The 19,560-nt window shown below is 40.4% G+C and overlaps 2 protein-coding genes across 3 annotated transcripts in view; both read left to right on the forward strand.

The window, feature by feature from the left end:
- The window catches only part of LOC142497840 (serine protease inhibitor swm-1-like), a 135,196-nt gene that overhangs the window by 89,508 nt on the left and 26,128 nt on the right, over positions 1-19,560 (forward strand). The gene's annotated exons all lie outside the window — the stretch shown is intronic.
- On the forward strand, positions 13,104-16,198 carry LOC142496571 (serine protease inhibitor swm-1-like). Its single transcript, XM_075603236.1, has 4 exons — positions 13,104-13,251; positions 13,391-13,436; positions 13,603-13,668; positions 15,310-16,198. Exons 2-4 carry the CDS (start codon positions 13,397-13,399, stop codon positions 15,669-15,671), a joined length of 468 nt encoding a protein of 155 aa, XP_075459351.1. The 5' UTR covers positions 13,104-13,251; positions 13,391-13,396; the 3' UTR covers positions 15,672-16,198.

Consider the following 19,560-nt stretch of genomic DNA (forward strand, 5'->3'; position numbering starts at 1 on the left):
ACCTTTCAAAGACGTATTTATGAACACGTCTATAATATAAAGAAAGGTCTAACAACGCACAGTGTGTCCCACCATTTTCTGTTGCATCACGGCAGAGACCCAAAGGGCCTGGTCTGTCAACCCATTGAGTTATGCACTCCAGATTGGAGAGGTGGGGACACTATTAAACATATAAACAGACGTGAGGCCTTTTGGATCTTTGAACTGAAGACCCTGTCCCCCAATGGTCTTAACATAGATTTTGAATTGGGTTCTTTTCTAGGGAAATAGATTGGTCTAGTGATAAAAGTGAGGAGAGAGTCAACTTTTGTGTCAGTGACTAGTGCAGAACCTGTTAAATTAAAAGCAAAAGGAGTTTGTGTAGCAATTAACTATACCCAAGGGGAGAGTTTGAATATCTTCATACCTCTGTTGGTTTACTTAATATGCATATGACATTAGGGTATATACATGTTTTGACATATGCTGGTACTGTTGTTTCTATGTGTTTTTTATGTGTTTTTTATGTGTTTGATGTCATGTATGTCTAAGAGTCCATGTAGTGATTTGGTACTAATGACATACAGGCTGTTTTAATTATAAACGATCAATTAATTTTAATTGGCTAGGGTATATCTATGTGTCACCAAGTATCATTGTTTTCAGCCCCTGAGGAAGTAGAGTGACATCTACGAAACGCGTAGGGCTAGTGGCACAGCCACTATTTGACTGACTTTGGACGTTTAAGGACATTTGGCCTTGGAGCCCAACTTTCCCTTCAGCCTGCCAGCTGTTCCTTTAAGGCAACGGGCACTATTGCTCCGTAGGAGGAAGTGAGGCGTGTGTCTACACGCGGTGCAGAGCTGTGGACCCCGCACACCAGCCCCCACGGCCGGAGCTGTTCCGGTTACCATCGTAAGGACTGACTGGTGTCTGAGCCGCAGTGGAGCAGAGGCATCACCCGCCAGGGAGATCATCTCTACCTAGGACTTGTTCCTACCATGCGAGTTTAAACCTTGCTGTATGTAAGTAGGGCTCCAATTTTTGTGCTCCGGATGACCTGCGGTTCCTTGTATTTGCCATTGTCGGTCTTGGCATAGTTCTTTTTAATAAATAATTATTTTAATAGTCGCTAGGATTCTTAACTGTTTGTGTGTATTAGTGCAGTACTGCTTACCCTACAGTGTTGCGCTATGATTTTTGTTTGTTTGTGTTCTTTTCTTTGCATGGTCTGTCGAGCAAGTGTGCGGATCCCTTGAGGAGTACAGGACATTCCACTGACTATTTGGCGCCAGGTTTTTCTTTATTTTTATTTTTATAAAATGATTTACTGAACATTGGTCCCCATCCCATATACAGATGATATCGTCTATAAAGCGACGCCAAATGATAATATGATCTTTAAAAGGGTTATTGTTGAAAATAAAGTTGGATTCCCATTCTCCCATGTACAGGTTTGCGAAACTGGGGGCAAATCTTGTGCCCATAGCAGTTCCGCAAACCTGCAGGAAGAATTCGTCCAGAAACATAAAATAATTATGTTTCAAAATAGAGTGGATCGAATCCAAAATAATGCCTCTATTTAGAGAATGTAATTCCCTGTCCCCTGATAGAAAAGAGTCAACAGCTGCTAGACCTTTCATGTGTGGTATATTCGTATAGAGGGCCTGCACATCACATGTGAGCCATCTATACGAATCCTTCCACTCCAGATCCTGCAACAAATTGAGTACCGAAGTGGAGTGCCTTAGATGGGAAGGGAGTTTCTCCATATAAGGCTGGAGAAAATGGTCAACATACTCTGACAAGTTTGCTGTTAAACTTTGTATTCCCGATATTATCGGTCTACCTGGGGGATTTTTTATAGACTTATGGGTTTTGGGGAGATGATAAAAAATTGGGATTTTTGGAAAACTGGTAAATAGAAATTCAAATTCATTTTTAGTTATTACACAGGAGTTAAGGGCTTGATCGAGAAGGCCCTTCAATTTAGTCAGGAATTCATTAGTTGGATCTCTTTTTAGCCTGGTGTAGGAGGAGGTGTCGTTTAGAAGTCTGAGTGCCTCTCCTTCATAATCTTTTCTGTCTTGTAAAACGACACCCCCTCCCTTATCGGCCTGTCTAATAATGAGATTATTATTCTCTTTTAAAAAATTAATGCCAATGTCTCATTTTTAGTTAAATTATGTTTTACATCACTGGATTTCATATTACTAGTCAAAAGATTAGAATCATTATTAACCATGTTAAAAAAGGTTTCAATATGGTGACCTTTTGAGTGGGAAGGATAAAATTTGGATTTACCCCTAAAATGGGTTTGCCTACAACTTACATCACTAATTTCAGTCTCACTTTGGGCGGGCACAGGTGACTCTATTGATGTTACTAGCTCACCTTGCCCTTCAGTGGGAGAATGGGAATCCAACTTTATTTTCAACAATAACCCTTTTAAAGATCATATTATCATTTGGTGTCGCTTTATAGACGATATCATCTGTATATGGGATGGGGACCAATGTTCAGTAAATCATTTTATAAAATACATTAATAACAACGATAGGAACCTGTCATTTATACACTTGGATGATGAAAAAAATATTAATTTTCTGGATTTGAGCTTGACAATATCAGAAGAGAGTAAGTTTCCAAAATTCCTTTACAGAAAAGCTAAAAACTTAAAAAATACACTGTCCCCTAGTGACATTAATATTAAAGTTGCTACGGTTGGAGAAAGAATGTGGTTTAGCAGTAAACCTATTGGTAACTTCAAATGTGGAAAATGCTCAGTTTGTAAATATTTGCATGTTGATAATAAAACCTTTACTTGTAAAAAAACTGGAGAAGTCTTTGAGGTTTCAGATTTTATTTATTGTAATTCTGACCATATAGTGTATTTAATTGAATGCCCCTGTGGCCTGCACTATGTGGGGCGCACTAAACGTCCACTTAAGGTGCGCATTCAGGAACATATAAGGAATATACGAAATGGTCTTATGAATCATAGTCTTTCAAAACACTACACTTTACATCACAATAGAGATCCATCCTCCCTGCTCTTTAAGGGCATCAAGTATGTCCCTAGAAATAGAAGGGGTGGAGATAGGGTAAAGGAACTGTCGGTACAGGAGACCTTCTGGATACACAAATTGAGTACCCTACATCCAGAAGGTCTAAATGAGGATATCGATATCTGGTCCCTCTATTAACCCCTTATAACTTTATAGGGGATAGTGGGGGGGGGTTAACTTCATCCTCTCTGATGGCTTTTAGTCTTTTTATACTTATTTATTTTTTTTGAAAACTAGGTGTTCTATTGCATTTGCACTTTAAAGCTTATTGTTTTATACTACGTGCTTCTTTTTCAATGATTCAATAGCTATTTTATAATCTAGGTGCATTTTTAGTTGTTTAAAGTATTGTTTTTAACATATTTTTTCTTCATTTTAGAGCCACCGCCCGATGGTTGTTCATTTGTGTATATTTTTGTTGGTTAATAAAGTTTATTGTGTTATTAATGGTTGCCCACAGCAACGTGTATGGGGTTACGACCCATGGAGCCATTTGACTCCTCCCCGCTTCTTCTGTATTGGCCAAAGTCTCTAATTGATGGGCCTATCAGTTGGGGTATTTAAATGACACACCATGTACAGATTTAAATATCCCTGATGAAGAGACCTTGACGGTTTCGAAACGCGTTCGAAAGAATACTCTGATAGTGTGCTGAACGCTGGACTCTGTAATACCGTTGTGCGGGCTCCCACAGTGCCTGAAAGATCGCGACGAGCTGTCGCCTCCGAGTGACGTCACAAACCCGGAAGCGCCGGACTGAAGAGCTGAGCAGCGTGCGCTGTGCTGCTGGGGAGCCAGCCTGACTGGAGGACACTATCTGCAATACGAACTTTGCTGGACTGCATGCGATCGTGCTAGTGATTATCCAGGACACAGTCTACAATCGAGTGACCGTGATGGGAGGAGCTGTGTGTCTATACTGAAGAAATCCTCACCGCTATCCTGATTGGTGCATGGGTAACACTAACCCTTGACATGCTTATTTATATTTGTCACAATGTTCTCTAAAAAACAACCCTGGCCCAACTGACCCACATCACCTACCTCCCCTACTCCTGCCCCCAACCTGCTGCCCCACCCATCCCTCTTGTGAATAATGTGTCAACAGAATTAAACTGGCCTGTGTTGCTAAGTAAAAAATGTTATTTATAGTGCAAGCAAACACACTTTATAACTTAAGTGCTGTGGAAAATATTAAACTATTAGCGTCCTGTGTTTGCAGGGATGGGGACCTGCATAGTTTATCAACTGCTACGTCTCATTCCTCCTCGGGTGCACACACCTCGATGAGCTGGAGATGGTAGCGGGGTCTATGGAGAGGTGGTTGCTGGAGTAGTATCCGTTGAAACATGTGTCTTTTTCGTGTTGACCATAGCTGTGTTTGTGACCTCCACATAGCCTGGACCTGATTCGTTATTACACACAGCCTGGTCAGTAAAATAAGAAATTTGTAAAGACAAGAAAAATAGAACAAAGTTTTTGAACCAGTGCTACCCAGTATTGGGCATAGACAGCATTTGACTGAAGCTGTAATTAGTTAGTTAGGGAGAGGCCCATATAAAAGTGCGAAAGATGATACAAGAATATGGTGTGTAATTCTCCCGGCTCATAAATTAGGGTGAAGGTAAACCTGTTGCAGGTGATGATGCAGCCAGGGGTAGCCTAACTGGCAATGGTGGCAGGCTCTCCTCCTTAGTCTCAGGAACAACTACCCTTTGGGCTGAATGAAATTTGTCATCTTCATACAGGTATATTAACCAATAAATGACCTGGTATGCTACTCACTGTGTGGTCTCTGCGCTGAGACATGCTTCACGTTGTTTGATGCAATAGAAGGATCCAGGGTAGGAAAAAACGGAGCAGAGCAAACGAAAAACAGAGGCTTGCCAAATAGGTTAAAATTGATTTATAGAAATAGGGATGACATCATGGAGGGTGGCATGGGGGATTTTCTGATGGATTTCGCGCTCTTGGTGCTTTGTCAAAGAGTGTCTCCAACTATCCTGGAACAGGATTGTATATTTTCTGTGTATTTTTTCTGCTCTCAGGCTGCCAGCTCTCCCCAGTGAAAGTTTCATGTTTCCCTGTTCTGAAGCAGCCAGTGCTGCTGTGTAGTTGTAACATTGTTGCTATAATGTAGCCTTTCCACAAGTCACCAGTCAGTTGCCTTGGGAACCTCACTGCTCAAAACTTGAGTTGGTTTAGCCCTCTCCCCTGGCCTTTCTGTTTATTAGTATGCTCAATTGGCTTATTCCTGTCTGGAAAGGAAAGTGTGCTTTCTCTTATCATCAGCAGACACAGTGAGTAGATGCTCTTTCACTGCTCCCTTAGAAAGGGATTCCTTTTTAACTTCCCCTCCCTCACAAGAGCCACTTCCTACCACAAAAACTACATGCAAGTTCTTTTATATTACTGTTAACCCCACCCAAAAGGTTAAAGAAAATAGAAGGACTTTGTGTGTTCTTAAAGAGGATGAGTTTATGCTACATGAACCTACTCACATGCTACAGTGGGCTTGGTCCAGAATAGTAAAACACCCTACTGCTTAGGGATTCAACAAAAGACAGAGGTGCCCAATGCTACAGTGGCAGCCGCCTTTAGCCTCCTACGGCCTTTTCCCCGCGATTTTTAAAATCGCGGGCAGATCGCGGGCTGATGCGGGCCGTTTTCGGCAGTTTTGGGTGCCTGCGGGCATTTTCATTGTCTAGCGCTAGGCGCTTTCATTGTCTAGCGCTATTAGCGCTATCTGGTGTTTTCGGGCCGTGCGGAAAAGGTCCGTGAGAGACGGAAAACATCCCCGAATTTTTCGGGGATGTTGGAGATTAAAAGGGGCCGTGACAGTACAAATTGACAAAACATATATGGTAATTAGTATAAAGTTTAAATACTTCAATAATGATAGTAATTACTTGGTTATTTAGTTAAACCCTTTGGCCAAAGCGTCGTAAGTCTGCATACTAAAGTCAAGGTATAACCAAAAAAGCAGGTCCTAGCACTAAAACTGTGAACCCTTCCTTTTACCTCTGTATGAGGGGAAGCAACTGCAGTGAGTCTTGTCCATTCAGCAAAATGCCAGAACCACCCAAGTTAAAAAGGTGGGGAGGGGTGAGCTCTGGGGGGTGGTGCAACCTACCTCCATTTAACTGTTACCAGTCAGAAATTGATTAACACACACACACACATTCCCAGCTAGCTCAAACTCCTACACCAACCACATCATGAATATATATTTATGCCAAAATGAGTGCTACTGAGCGTGGCAAATGTATACAACAAAAGACAGAGGTGTCCAATGCTACATTCAATTGACAAAACATATATGGTAATTGTATGTATTGTATGTCTTTATTTATATAGCGCCATTAATGTACATAGCGCTTCATGTCACTGAAATGTTGCAGCATGTACCCAGCATATACCTGGGTCTTGTTGGTGATAGCCCCAGATTTTCCAAGGCAAGTTTTAGAATACTCGTTGGCGCACCTGTAGCATAATTAATATTTAGGTTTGAAATCATCCTATCTTCAAAATACAAAAACACACACACCTACACACTCACTCATTGCTCTTTTCTCACTATTTTAACATGCAAAGGCTTGTCAGCCAATTCAATCATTTAACTGGTTTTAAGAGCTGCAGAATATGAAACACAAATTCATTATTCTACGTAGTTAAATAATTCTTTTTGATTTCCCATATTAACACAAGAAAAAACGCCAGTGGTTCCCCTGAAAATAAACTTTTCATACCTGCGAATCCTGCAGGCGCTCCTGTTGGGGGCGCAACTGTTGATGTCACCAACATCGTAGGCAGCACTGTCAATAGAAAATGATGGTTTAACATGGAGTCAACTTCAAATGAATATTTGCTGCTAATGTAGGCAGCAGACATTACTTATCAGCGCCGTTGGTACATAGTTTTCCTATAGATAGCCAAAGTGTTTTTGTTATAATAATTCCCCTCTGTGCAGGTTTGTACTCATCCAATGCCAGTGACAGTGTGATGAGGGCCGTGTACAGCATCCTGACCTGTGAGGGACAGATACAGGACTCACATGAGAGGTGGTTCTGGTCCCATCCCCAGGACAGTACATTAACCCCACATTCACAGCTCTCCCACTCCTAATTACATTCACATTCTAAAGAAAATATTACCATCTCATCTCACCTCTATCACCAACACAGCAATCTCTCTGTATGTTGTTCTTCTGACGGTGTGTCAAGAGTGAGCTTAACAAACCCTTATAAAGGTGCTGCACTTTAAAGGCAAATGGACAGCATGGGAGCATGCACTGTAGAAGCTAAATAAAACTACTGATTTGTATATATATGTAAAAATTATTTAGATACTTTATTTCTACATACTTCCTCCTAATTTGGATATAAACTGTGTTATCTAGTTAATTGTAGCAACGTGAAGAAAGGGCTGGTACATACACATTATTCTCAATAGAAAAAATGTGCCCTATATTCTTATGAAACAAAACAAGGAAACCAATGGCACTTAATTACATTTTGGTCAAACTTGTTTATTTGTGGGAACAGAGCAATATTGTATGTCAGCCGGACCAGGGATGTCCCTGTTGAAAGTTTTGGGTTACCTCATTACTGCAGAGCTGGACTCTGCAACTCACCACGAGGTTCCACATTTCACCGGTGAATCATGTTCTCTTTAAGGGTCCCTCGAGGGTCGGTGCTGTCACTGGTCCTTTTCAATGAGAGTGTAATACCGCTGGACAATATTATCAGGAACAACTGTCTGCAGTGCCATCAGTGTACTGATGACACACAGATCTATATTTTATTCCAAGGCAGCCTAGAAACAGCTGTTTGGATGAGGTGGCGGCATGGATGGAGATGAACTAGCTTAAGCTCAATCCTGACAAGACGGACTCAATGAATATAAGTTCGGCAAGATGCCTGAGTATGGGACAGTGGGTTTGCGAGTTACTTCTAGTTAATGGTATGCAGCCACTAACCGTGTTTGAGGTGCGTGACCTAGGAATCTGCTTTGTCCAGAGTCTCAGCGTGCGAGCCGAAGTGGCCAAAGTTGGGATAACTAGGTTTTTTTTCATCTGAGGCTGTCTCAGGGTTTTCCAACACTCTTGTCGTCTATGAACCATGAGTCTTTAGTTCATGCCTTTGTGTCAACGCGATTGGACTACAAATAATGCTATTTGTGCAATACTACTGGTGTGCCTTACCCGGGGGCTCCCGCTTGTGCAGAATGCTGCAGCTTGAATACTGAGGCATGTTTCTCGCTTCTAGCATATTACTTCAATTTTGCGAGATCTGCACTAGCTTCCAGTGACCTTCCACATTTGGTTCAAGTTGGCCTTTATGGCCTTCAAAACCTTACAAGGCCAAAGGCCTGTCTATCTTTAGTCTCTTTTGATGCCAAGGAGGGATAATGGTTATGATCTCATTTCCTCAAGGGGGCTCATCTCTCCATGCCAAGAGTTCTGCACCTTACACAAGGTGGATGGGCCATCCCAGTTTCAGAGTTTTGGAACATGCTCCAAGCAGAGATCAGTTTCTGTCCGACTTTTCCTGCCTTAGCCCCATCAAATTTACTAGATTTAATTTTAGTTGCCCTTAAATTGATTGTAAAGTATTGCAAAGCCCCCTTATGTGGAGGCATGTTTTTACATAAAAAATAATGATGATGATGATGATGATGATGATGATGATGATGATGATGAAGATGATGATGGTGATGATGATGATGATGATGATGATGATGGTGACTGTGTACTGTTGCTCTAGGAGATTCTGAATTCTGGTAGGTACAATAAATGGTGGGTTGTTGTTTTTGCGTCCGAAGGGAAATTCTTTCCAAAGCAAATTGTCATCTATACTGTATATAAAGACCAACATACTGTACATGCATGCCGTCTTGTTTAACAAGCCGATAACATGAAATGTATTATTTTTATTTATAAATCAGAATATCAGTATATCAGTTTGTGTCTTTTTAAGATGAAGAAAAGTATTACATTCTCTGGATGATTTGCATGGTCTTTGGTTTCTGTCCAAAATTTAATAATAGATTCTGTGAAGCAAATATGTTCCTGGAAACACCCATTTAAAAGCTATTGACATGCATGTGGACACATATTATGTTAATTTAATTATATATATTTCTTTCTCTTTACAACTTCCTCATAATTTGATTAACTTCTTTCCTTTTGGAAAACAAAAAGCACAGGGCGCACCGAGGTTGAATAATATTATAATAAATGTGAATACAAAAAACAAGTACAGTATCAACTTACATAAAATTAATCTGTTCTCCAGTGAGATCTTAAGTGGTACAGTCCATGCTGCCCTGTCCGTGGGTAGAAGGGAAGCAACGCCAAGCTCGAGACAGTCTATCCCGTGCACTGGAATTGAGTAGTGTCTCTGTCTTTCTCAGCACAGCTACTTCTCCGGGAAGGAGTTGGTTTACACCAGAGACTGTAGGAAGCATGAGCGCAGATCAATAACCCCCTTTTCTTTCCTTTTGGGATGAACGTACAACACCCAAATGAAAGAAGATATGTTGAATGTCCAGTCAGACAAAGTGTGAGGTGTGAAGTCTAAATAAAAGTGTCATAGAATATTTGGGGCCCTGCGAATATTAGCCGTCCAAATGAAAATATGTGCCTAATAAGTAGGTATTGCACATTGCACATACAGTATTGCACATTGCTTTGAAGGTCCATTTAGCAGTAAGGGGGTTAAAAATTACAGCCCCTCAATGTGACCCGCCTTGACGTGATCTATAGTTATATAGAAGATGAGGTTGAAAAAAAAGATCATGGCGCTTACAGAGGCCCCGCGCTCTTCTCCACAACATTTACATTAAATGCTGGGGGAGCATGCGAGGAATCTGTATATCCCTTACCTTGTCTCCTGTGGCTTCTGACGAAGCCATGGCAATGCTGCGTCAAATGATGCCGTGGGTCAAATGGCAATGCGTTGCCATGACAATATATATGGTGTTGTGGGTCTAGATTCTGAGGTTGCAGGGGTTGTGTGTGATAAAAAAAAGCATAAGTTTATAATTAAAACATGACCTAGTTTTTGCTGCCTTTTCCATTTCCAAAAGAGGTTTGGGCTTATCAGTCTCACAAATATTTGTCTGTTTCTCGAAAAGTCTTAGATATACTTTTATATCCACTGTAGATTTAAATACACATACAGTAGCTTCTATATTTTTACCAAATTCCTTTATAAATTCTGTATCTTTCCTTATAATGGGTTTTAAATCTTTTTCTCTTTTAAACATACCCTACAAACTCTTCTTTTGACCTGATCTCTGAAAAAATGGAGAAACCCTCTAAATTAACTGCCCGTTCATGAGATTTATCCTACAAAATTTCAGTAATGCCTATCAAATCATATTGATTTTTTATGACTATTATTTCAAGATTGCCCATTTTATCAACCAAGCATCTTGCATTAGCATCTTGCATTAGCAAGCCTGCACATAAGTGTGCAGTATTATTTTAGATGTTATAATATCTGTTCCCTTAACTGTTCTTGAATTTCTGTTCCAATAGACTTTTATTCTTGATAGTATTTCTAGTATTATCTGCAATTAAAATTGGTACCTCTTTACTTGCTAAGCTATTCATTCTCCCCACCATCATTACCCATAGTTATTTCCCAGTTCCTTTCTAGTCTTTGTGACTTATTAATACTTGATTGTCCATCCCCCTACCTCATACACTGGCGACACACTTTATTCGAGCTCGGCTAGTCCCACGAATTCGGGTATACCCGGGTGTATTGAGGTTTGTGACTGTTTTCTGCCCGAGTGCATTGAGGTATTTTCCAGGCAGGGATTGAAGCATTTTATTCCCGCTGGCTGCAATACTGCACAGTATATATATATATACTGCATTACAATTCATGAATTTATGCCATCTGGTAGACACGCGAAGCATTGCAGCCTATTAAATCCTAATCATTATCATTTAACAGATCAGCCGCCCGTCAGCCAGGCATGAACCCAGGCTGGGAAGGCAAACACAACGGGGCTTGTCAGAGGTGAGGAGCGGCGCATTCCAGGTATCTGCCAGGCACATACTGGGTATTTGCTCGAATAAAGTGTGTCGGTGCAGTAGTTTAAAATCTTCACCAATCTTGTAATGGTCCCCTCCCCTAGCACAGAAGTTTCCTCTTCATTGAGGTGCAATCCATCCCTTTTATACATATAGCACCTCTTAGAAAAGAACTCCCAGTGCTTTAAAATCCCAAACCCCTACACCAATTTAGCCATGCATTTACCTTCCTAACCTTTAACTACCTACCTGTGGCAGAGCATGACAGGGGCACCATTTCGGACAATAATACTGTACCTTGGAAGTCCTTGCCTTAAGTTTACCATATAGACCACAAAATTAGTTTTTAAAAACCCTCCATCTCTCACTAATATTGTCATTGGTGATAACAAAGTAACAAAGGAAAGGGTTCTTTACAGTAAGAGCAGATACAATGTGGAATTCATTATTCATGGAGTCTGTCATGGCAGATAATATAGATTTGTTTAAAAAAACAGTTGGACATCTTTTGAGAAAGGAAAGGTATGCAGGGATATACCAAATAAGTAAATATGGGAAGGGTGTTGATCCAGGGAGTAATCTGATTGCGAATATTTAGAGTCAGTAAGGAATTTATTTTTCCCCTTTTAAGATATCATTAGATGATATTTCACTGGGATTTTTTTGTGTGTCTTCCTTTATGCTGCGGCCATGCTGCCACTGAGTGCGCTCGGCGAGATCACTTCAATGATTCAAAATAAGTTCAGCCACACTCACGCGGCGCTCGCGCGCACATAAGCATCCAAAGCTCAGCGCTTGGAAAGACATGAGGGTATATTGGGTCACTGTCCCTGACCACATGGGTACGCTGAATAAAAAGCCTGACCCGTCCCATTACTACTGATGGGGTAGCAGGTTCTCCATGTTGGGAGGGATCTGTGCTCATCACTGTTAGGTTAGTATGCAATTAAGTACATACTGTTCTATTGAAGTTCGGTGTATTATCAACTGTATGCCATAAGTTGTTGTTTATAACTATTATTCCAGGTTGTTCAACTGAAGAATGGTACACTAAATTCGGTTCCAAGTGGGGACGTTGGATTTTCCACCAGAGGCAGAGTGTAGCTATGCCTGGCTTGGCTACTAATCTACCCTGCCTGACATGTAAATCCTGGTACAGTGCAGGCAGTGTTAGGCCCAATACAGGGTTTTCCACACCTGCAAGCAGCTCCCTTGAGTGACAAGGGGGAGGCAGGCTAAGGCCTGTGTTCTGCCGAATAAGGGGCTCAGACCTTGGATCCTCCCCTTCGGTACTTAAGGGGCTGCACATCCAAATTGTGTCAGATTGTCTCTCCCTTAAGAGTGACTGGTCTCACAGGAGAAGTGTGCAGGGCTCTGTCACCTTATATCCCCTCCTCTAGATGTGTGGGAGTGATAACCATACCCCCTGCTCCACAGGGAGTAGGGGAAGAGCTGGGACTGCTCTCGGTGCCCATAGCTGGGGGTTTGATAACAGAGACCATCCAGAGTTTGGAAACCAGATTAAATTATGCAGTGCTGCCTGTATACTGTACTCTTAATTGAGAATAATAAAGACTGTTCCTGTTTCAAATATGCTCCGTCCTGAGTCGGCAGTCTATCAGGGGGAGTATGAGAGAGTTCTTCTTCAGGGGCTGCCTTCAGAACTCCTGGAACCTGCGGCAGATGGAGGCGCTAACACCAAAGTGAGAAAGAACCAGCTATCACCCCTAAAGCCCATCCTGTTTCCCCACCAACATCACCGAGATCTCAGGCCTTCTGTGAGCCAATAGGTATGCAGCATCATCACACACCTGGTAGCAGGGGGAATCTCCCAGAGGGCGGGAGAAACAACGCTACATGAGAATTTAGGACAACATTTTATTCAGGCCAATGTTTAAAAAACAGCCATTGTGTCTGCTTCTACAATTAACTTAATAACTACTGTTGTCATGCAAATTATGAGGAAGTATGTAGCAATTAAGTAGCTAAATAATATTGACAGTATATGCAAATCAGTCGTTTTATTTAGCTTTTACATTCCCCAGACTCACCATTTGCCTATAAAAAGCAGGATCTTTAATAGGGTTTGTTAAGCTCACTCTGGACACATCGTCAGAAGAACCATATACAGAGAGATTGCTGTGTTGGTGATAGAGGTGAGATGGGATGGTAATATTTTCTTTAGAATGTGAATGTAATTAGGAGTGGGAGAGCTGTGAGTGTGGTGTTAATGTACTGTCCTGGGGAGGGGACCAGAACCACCTCTCATGTGAGTCCTGTATCTGTCCCTCACAGGTCAGGATGCTGTACAGGGCCCTCATCACACTGTCACTGGCATTGGGTGAGTACAAACCTGCTCAGGGGGGAATTATTATAACAAAAACAGTTTAGATACTATCGGAAAACAAAGTAACAACGGTGCTGATAAGCAATGTCTGCTGTGTACATTAGCAGCAAATATTCATTTGAAGTTGACACCATGTTAAACCATCATTTTCTATTGACAGTGCTGCCTACGATGTTGGTGACATCAACAGTTGCGCTCCCAACAGGAGCGCCTGCAGGATTCGCAGGTATGAAAAGCTTATTTTCAGGGGATCCATTGGCGTTTTTTCTTGTGTTAATATGGGAAATCAAAAAGACTTAGTTAACTACGTAGAATAATGAATTTGTGTTACATATTCTGCAGCTCTTCAAATCAGTTAAATGATTGAATTCACTGTCAAGCCTTTGCACGTTAAAATAGTGAGAAAAGAGCAATGAGTGTGTCATTTTGTGTGTGTGTGTGTGTGTGTAACTCGTAGTTCCAAGCTATTGATGGCACATTGAGTGATGGATGCATTGGTTTAAATAGTGTAGACAAGCACCCTGCACAGGGATTCCGGTGTGCAGGTTTCCTATACTACGCTCACGGTGGGTTCCAGTTAGATTGACATCTTTCAGTGGGAACTCTTTTCAGTGTAACACGAGAGACTCTTCTTATAAATAGGAGAGTTGGTCAGTATAGTTGGGCACCAACACGGGAGTTCTTCATAGATAGAATTATAGTGTAAAGAGTTTGTCAACTCACAGGTCTCTTCTTTAAGGGTACAGCTAATTTCAGTACGTGTATTTAGTAATAGTGCATCTCTTTTATAGTATTGTTTATAAATGTATACATATGATACATATTGTGATTTGTGAGGCACCAGGGAACATACGATTACAGATGTAAATTCTACAAAATTGATCAAAACTGTTATTACATTGAAATTTTCAGTTTTGAAATTAAATCTCTACTAAAAATAAAACTAGAACTGCAGCTGGTCTCATCCAGTCTGGCTAGGAGAGGAGGGGAATAGTCCCAGCACAGTCTTCTCTGCACAGCGGTCCAGGCTCCTGCACCTTCCTGGCTCAAAGAGAGAGGTAGTCCCCGCGTGATCTCTGCAGCAGTCCAGGGTGTCTCCCTGGACTAGAGCTCTCCCAGCACTGAGAGATTTAGGCTTAGAGACAGACTAGAGAGACAGCTGAAAAGGTTAATTAGGACGGTCTGTTCTAAATTAACCTGCTAAGTGCTGTGCACAGGTTGTTCTGCAAAGCTATTTAGAAAGGGAAGGCAGCCTGGTATCCAGGCAAAAGTAGTGCAATCCTGTTGATCACAGTATGGATGACACAAACAAAATTGCCATGAAATCAGTAGGATTTTGTCTTTGATACATCTGGAGACTTGCACCACTTTGCATTTCTACATATTGTGCCTCAGACTATTGCTCTAAAACTTATGACTATCCTTAGTGGTATAGGGATCATTTAAATGCTGCTGTGTGAAGAACATGGCAAAACAATTCACATTGCGTTGTTATTGTGTTGTATACCAGGCTCCATATTATGTTTGTTTTTTTTAATCTTAACATCCAAAAAAGTGTTCATATTTGAATGGAAATATCTTTAAAATAATAATCCCACCTCTAATATTGGTTAAGTTAAAAGTTGTACTGATTACACAATTACTCAGTTTAAAACATCTACAGTATTATAGCTTTTAACTGTAAAATGATACAGCTTAGCTGGCTAAATGTATGCAGAGCAAACATCATAAAAATTACCTCACATTTTCACCAACTGAAGTCTCTTGAAAGAATTACCTTTGATGTGTTTTGTGCTCACTTCATTTTCACTGCTTCTGGTGTATTATTTAATCCCCATTCTAATTTTAATTATTTTTCTCTCCTCAGGTCATGGACCTGCCGTTCACTGTGGGGACAACCAGCAATATTATAGCCCCTGCAAACCTTGTCCTAAAAGCTGTGGCGACCTAAAGGTTGCATGTGATCATTCCTGCCATCCTGGATGCTCTTGCAAACCTGGCTATGTTTTAGAGCATCCCACATCTAACAAATGTATACTGCTAAAGGATTGTAAAAAATGCAGCAACCAAGAGGTCTATGTAGCGTGCTACAATCCCTGTGAAGAAAACAAATGTGCAATACATGAGCAGCCACATTGCGTACATCACTGTAATCCAGGATGCAAGTGTAAGCCTGGATATGTTCGCCATCATGGCAAATGCATCAAACGCTCTGACTGCCCTCACTAACAACAGAGTTAACAGCTTGGAACTGCTAGTTACACACACACTTATATGGTACACACAAACTTATTCACACCCTTACACACACCCTTACAAGATATGGTACACATACACTTCTACTTGCACACACATTGCTCTTTTCTTTCTATCTCAATTGCAAGGCTTGACAAGCAATAAATTCGCAAGGGGAAATCCTGGGGCTGTGTTGGGTTAATTGAGCACAACTACCTACATACTGTAAGCAAGAGCCTATGACATGTTTAATAATCATAAACAGAATATTAGTGACCACTTTAGATAATCCCCACGTAAAATGTTATGTATAATTATCTGATGGTAATTTGATTCCTATATTGTCTTAATGCTACGGTATAAAAACCACGTGTGTAATGCTCTTGTTTAGATTTATCTCACACAATGTATCACCAATCACCAGCAGCTTTTATTTTATATACTTACATAGTGAATTTCTAATGTAAGTGTTACAGTTATGTTTGTATAATCTGCTCTGTTGAATAAATGTGTGTTACTTATTACAATCTCTGTGTCCTTTTCTACTACACCTGTTTAGTACATACAGATGTACTGTACAAACATACTGCTGGAGTCTCAAACCTCCAGATGGAAGGTGAGATACAAGAAGTCCCCAAATTGGATGCACTCAGTCACCTACACCAAAGTAATGAGTTATATACAAGGCATCACAGCGCCGTTTTTGTGTGCCCTGCTGTACTCCACGCAGCATGAACGCGACCAATCGCCTGAGGTACACGTGTTTATCGCGGTTGCTTTGTTGGAATTTTATGGATTTGTGCAATTAGATTAAATGAATTAATTGTAATGTGTACAGTACTGTGCTACTGTGTCAATTTCAAGTGTTTAAAAGTCAGAACACAAAAATGACATTTTATGCACTCGCCTGCACTCACGTCTTAATGCGGTACGGTTGGAAGTAATCCCACGCCATGACATGGGTATTCCGAGGTATACAGTACACCGCGTGATTTGTTAAAATAATGGCAGCTGCATCTGTACTGTATACATAGGAATATGATAATCATAATGCAGAAGCTATTTTTTTTATGAATATTCTATTGAAAGTGACAGAGATAAATCAAAGCCTAAAAACAATGTTATAATACACAAAAGGTACAAAATATGGGGTAATAAATGATGAAACCTAAAAGCAGTGACAATGCTGGTCAGGAGCTAAGCAAGGAAATAATAAAAAATCGGTCTAGTGAATGATAGCTGTAAGTAGCAGAGAGCACCTCAATGCAAGGTGACCAAAAATAAATAGTTAAACACCTAGATTGGTGGAACCATCGTACTCTGCTCTAGATGACAGCGTGTGCCCTGAGGAACAAGCTATAGTGCGTCAGAGGGGAGAGCCGACATTAGCATAGATACCTTTTGGTGATGACAATGCTAAGCAGCTGAGTCGTTGTCTGCATGGCGGCGGACACATTCAGCTGCATACTAATACCAGATCTGCTAGCGTAAGCATGCATGTATAATGATGCTTTAGCAGGACTGAGTCTACACTTGTAAGCAAAATGTGTTTTTACCCGTAACCATAGGTTAAGTATAGTGATAATGTAATCTATATGGACCCAGCTGCATATGGCTCAGCATCATATAATAAAAGTGTAATGGCTTCAGTTATCACAGAACTGTGCGTCTGGTAATAGCAGCTATGTAGCTAGCCATCAAATAGCCCCAGTTAGCGTTACTTGACAAATTACTCCCAGAATTGAATAGTAGGGTGGGTAAATATTAATACTAGCTGCCAGGTACCATGGACCCTAATTTGAGGGGTGTTAGGGGAAGGTAGAAGTAGATAGCCGGGAAAACCTCTAGTATAGCTAACCTGATGAGTCAGGAAGGGATCATTGTTTAACTGTGCACGCAATGTCTTGTATATAATGTATACTTTGTTCATTTATGTAACTGTATTTGTAACCATGTATTATTTGTTTTACTCTGCCCAGGACATACTTGAAAACGAGAGGTAACTCTCAATGTATTACTTCCTGGTAAAATATTTTATAAATAAATAATTGAGCCAAATGAAAAGAAGGGATTTTCTAAAAAAAAAAAAAACACCCATTCTACAGCCGCACTACAACACAAGCCATGGAGAACTTAAAAGGAGCACGGCCAAAGGTCAATCGATTCCATTATAGAGAGTTGGTGGGAGGGGGGTTGTTAGGGTTGAAGGGGTGGGTAGTAGATTGCCCATTCATTGCTATTGGGGTTAACTTTTGAAAATATGGTCTGCTTTCCGCCGTACAGTAGCAGGTCTACCCCGTGGACTCAAGGATGCCTCCCGGGAGGTCCCTTTTAGGTTCAATGTGCTGGGCAAGACAGTTTATCGTATCTGGTTAAACACAAAAAGAAACAAAAATAATATAAACAAAAATACCAAAACAAGGCAATGCAAAACCGTTTGATCCTGCCTGCAAACTATATTAATAAAAATATCCTTCTCTCGCCCCATATTATAACTATCATTTAAAAATAATTTGAAAATACTGAGCTTCTACAGTAGTTAACTTTCATGTCTGGAATGTGTCCTGCCCGTTATTTCTGTGTCATGTGTTCACCTAATTCTGTCTATGGAAATTCAGGGGGAAAGAATGTCATTCTGTTTAAGGAAACAAATCGCCTGGCCAGTACGATAAATATCCTTATTTTTTACAGTGACCGGACTGATTACAAAAAAATGGTAAAGATCAATTGATTTTCCCAAATGTTGTCCTTTCTTTCTCCTAATCTCTTTCCACGGACAACCAACCTCTCCCTGCCCAGTGTTGATTAATGTATACTAAATGCGATTATGATTCATTTAGTATATATGTGCACATTATCTATGATGAGCCAACAGAATGGTTAATGTTACAGTACATTTGCTCCACATGTTCGTTGTTTTTAAAACTCGCCCTTTTTTTTTTTTTCTTGTATTGTCTGTCTATTTTGTAATATTGGAATGTGGTTCTCATGTAGTTATCCCGTGACATATTGTGCTCGTTGTGAACACTCACGAGCACTTCCTACTCCCTCTGGATACAAGCCGATACTCTCTATTCTGATTGGTTCTCAGTCCATTGGCTGAGAACGGTCACGTGGTTATTTTTAACCAATGGTTATACAGCCCATACTATTCTATTCTTATTGGATCTCAGCCTATTGGCCGAGATGGGTCACGTGATGTAATCTGACCAATGTCTGTAGGGCTCAATGTATTTAGAGTGAGAAGGACGGAGAGGGTGTTACTCTTTGATAAAGTTCTACTATAGAACGAAACGCGTCAGAGGTGTACTACCATGTGGAAGTTCTTTTTTGTTTTTGATCATTAAAATTATTTAGTTTTTACGTGCCTGGTTGGAGTTCTTTGTGGAGTAGGAGTGACCGCCGTTTTTCCTCCCTTACCAGTAATATATAATAAACCATCATTCCTATTATTCAACTCACATAAGACTTTCACACAGGTAGGATTTACTCAGGTTCTACAAACATACAGGGATTACTCAAACAATCAATGTTTTTACCATAGTTATACCTGAAAATCTAATAAAACATTTTTAAACAAAGAAAACCTATACCTATTATACTGTAGATATGTTCTTAATGCAAGTCAATATGCACTCATACTCGGTTAATCTGGCATAAATAATTTGGGTAGCATGTCTTAATTTTAGATTGAAGAAAATATATTTTCTGCTTTTATCGCTCCTAGGAGCTCTGTCTGACTTTCTAACATTTACTAATAACATTTAACAAAACAAAACCATCTCCCTGCCTACAACTTCTCCTACCATTCTTGGATCAGACTTTCCTTCGCCTAATTTTATTACCCTAAAAATATGCTTTTACTTTTTTTTTTTTTAGAACT

Source organism: Ascaphus truei, chromosome 6 (genome assembly GCF_040206685.1).
Source record: "Ascaphus truei isolate aAscTru1 chromosome 6, aAscTru1.hap1, whole genome shotgun sequence".
NCBI lineage: Eukaryota > Metazoa > Chordata > Amphibia > Anura > Ascaphidae > Ascaphus > Ascaphus truei.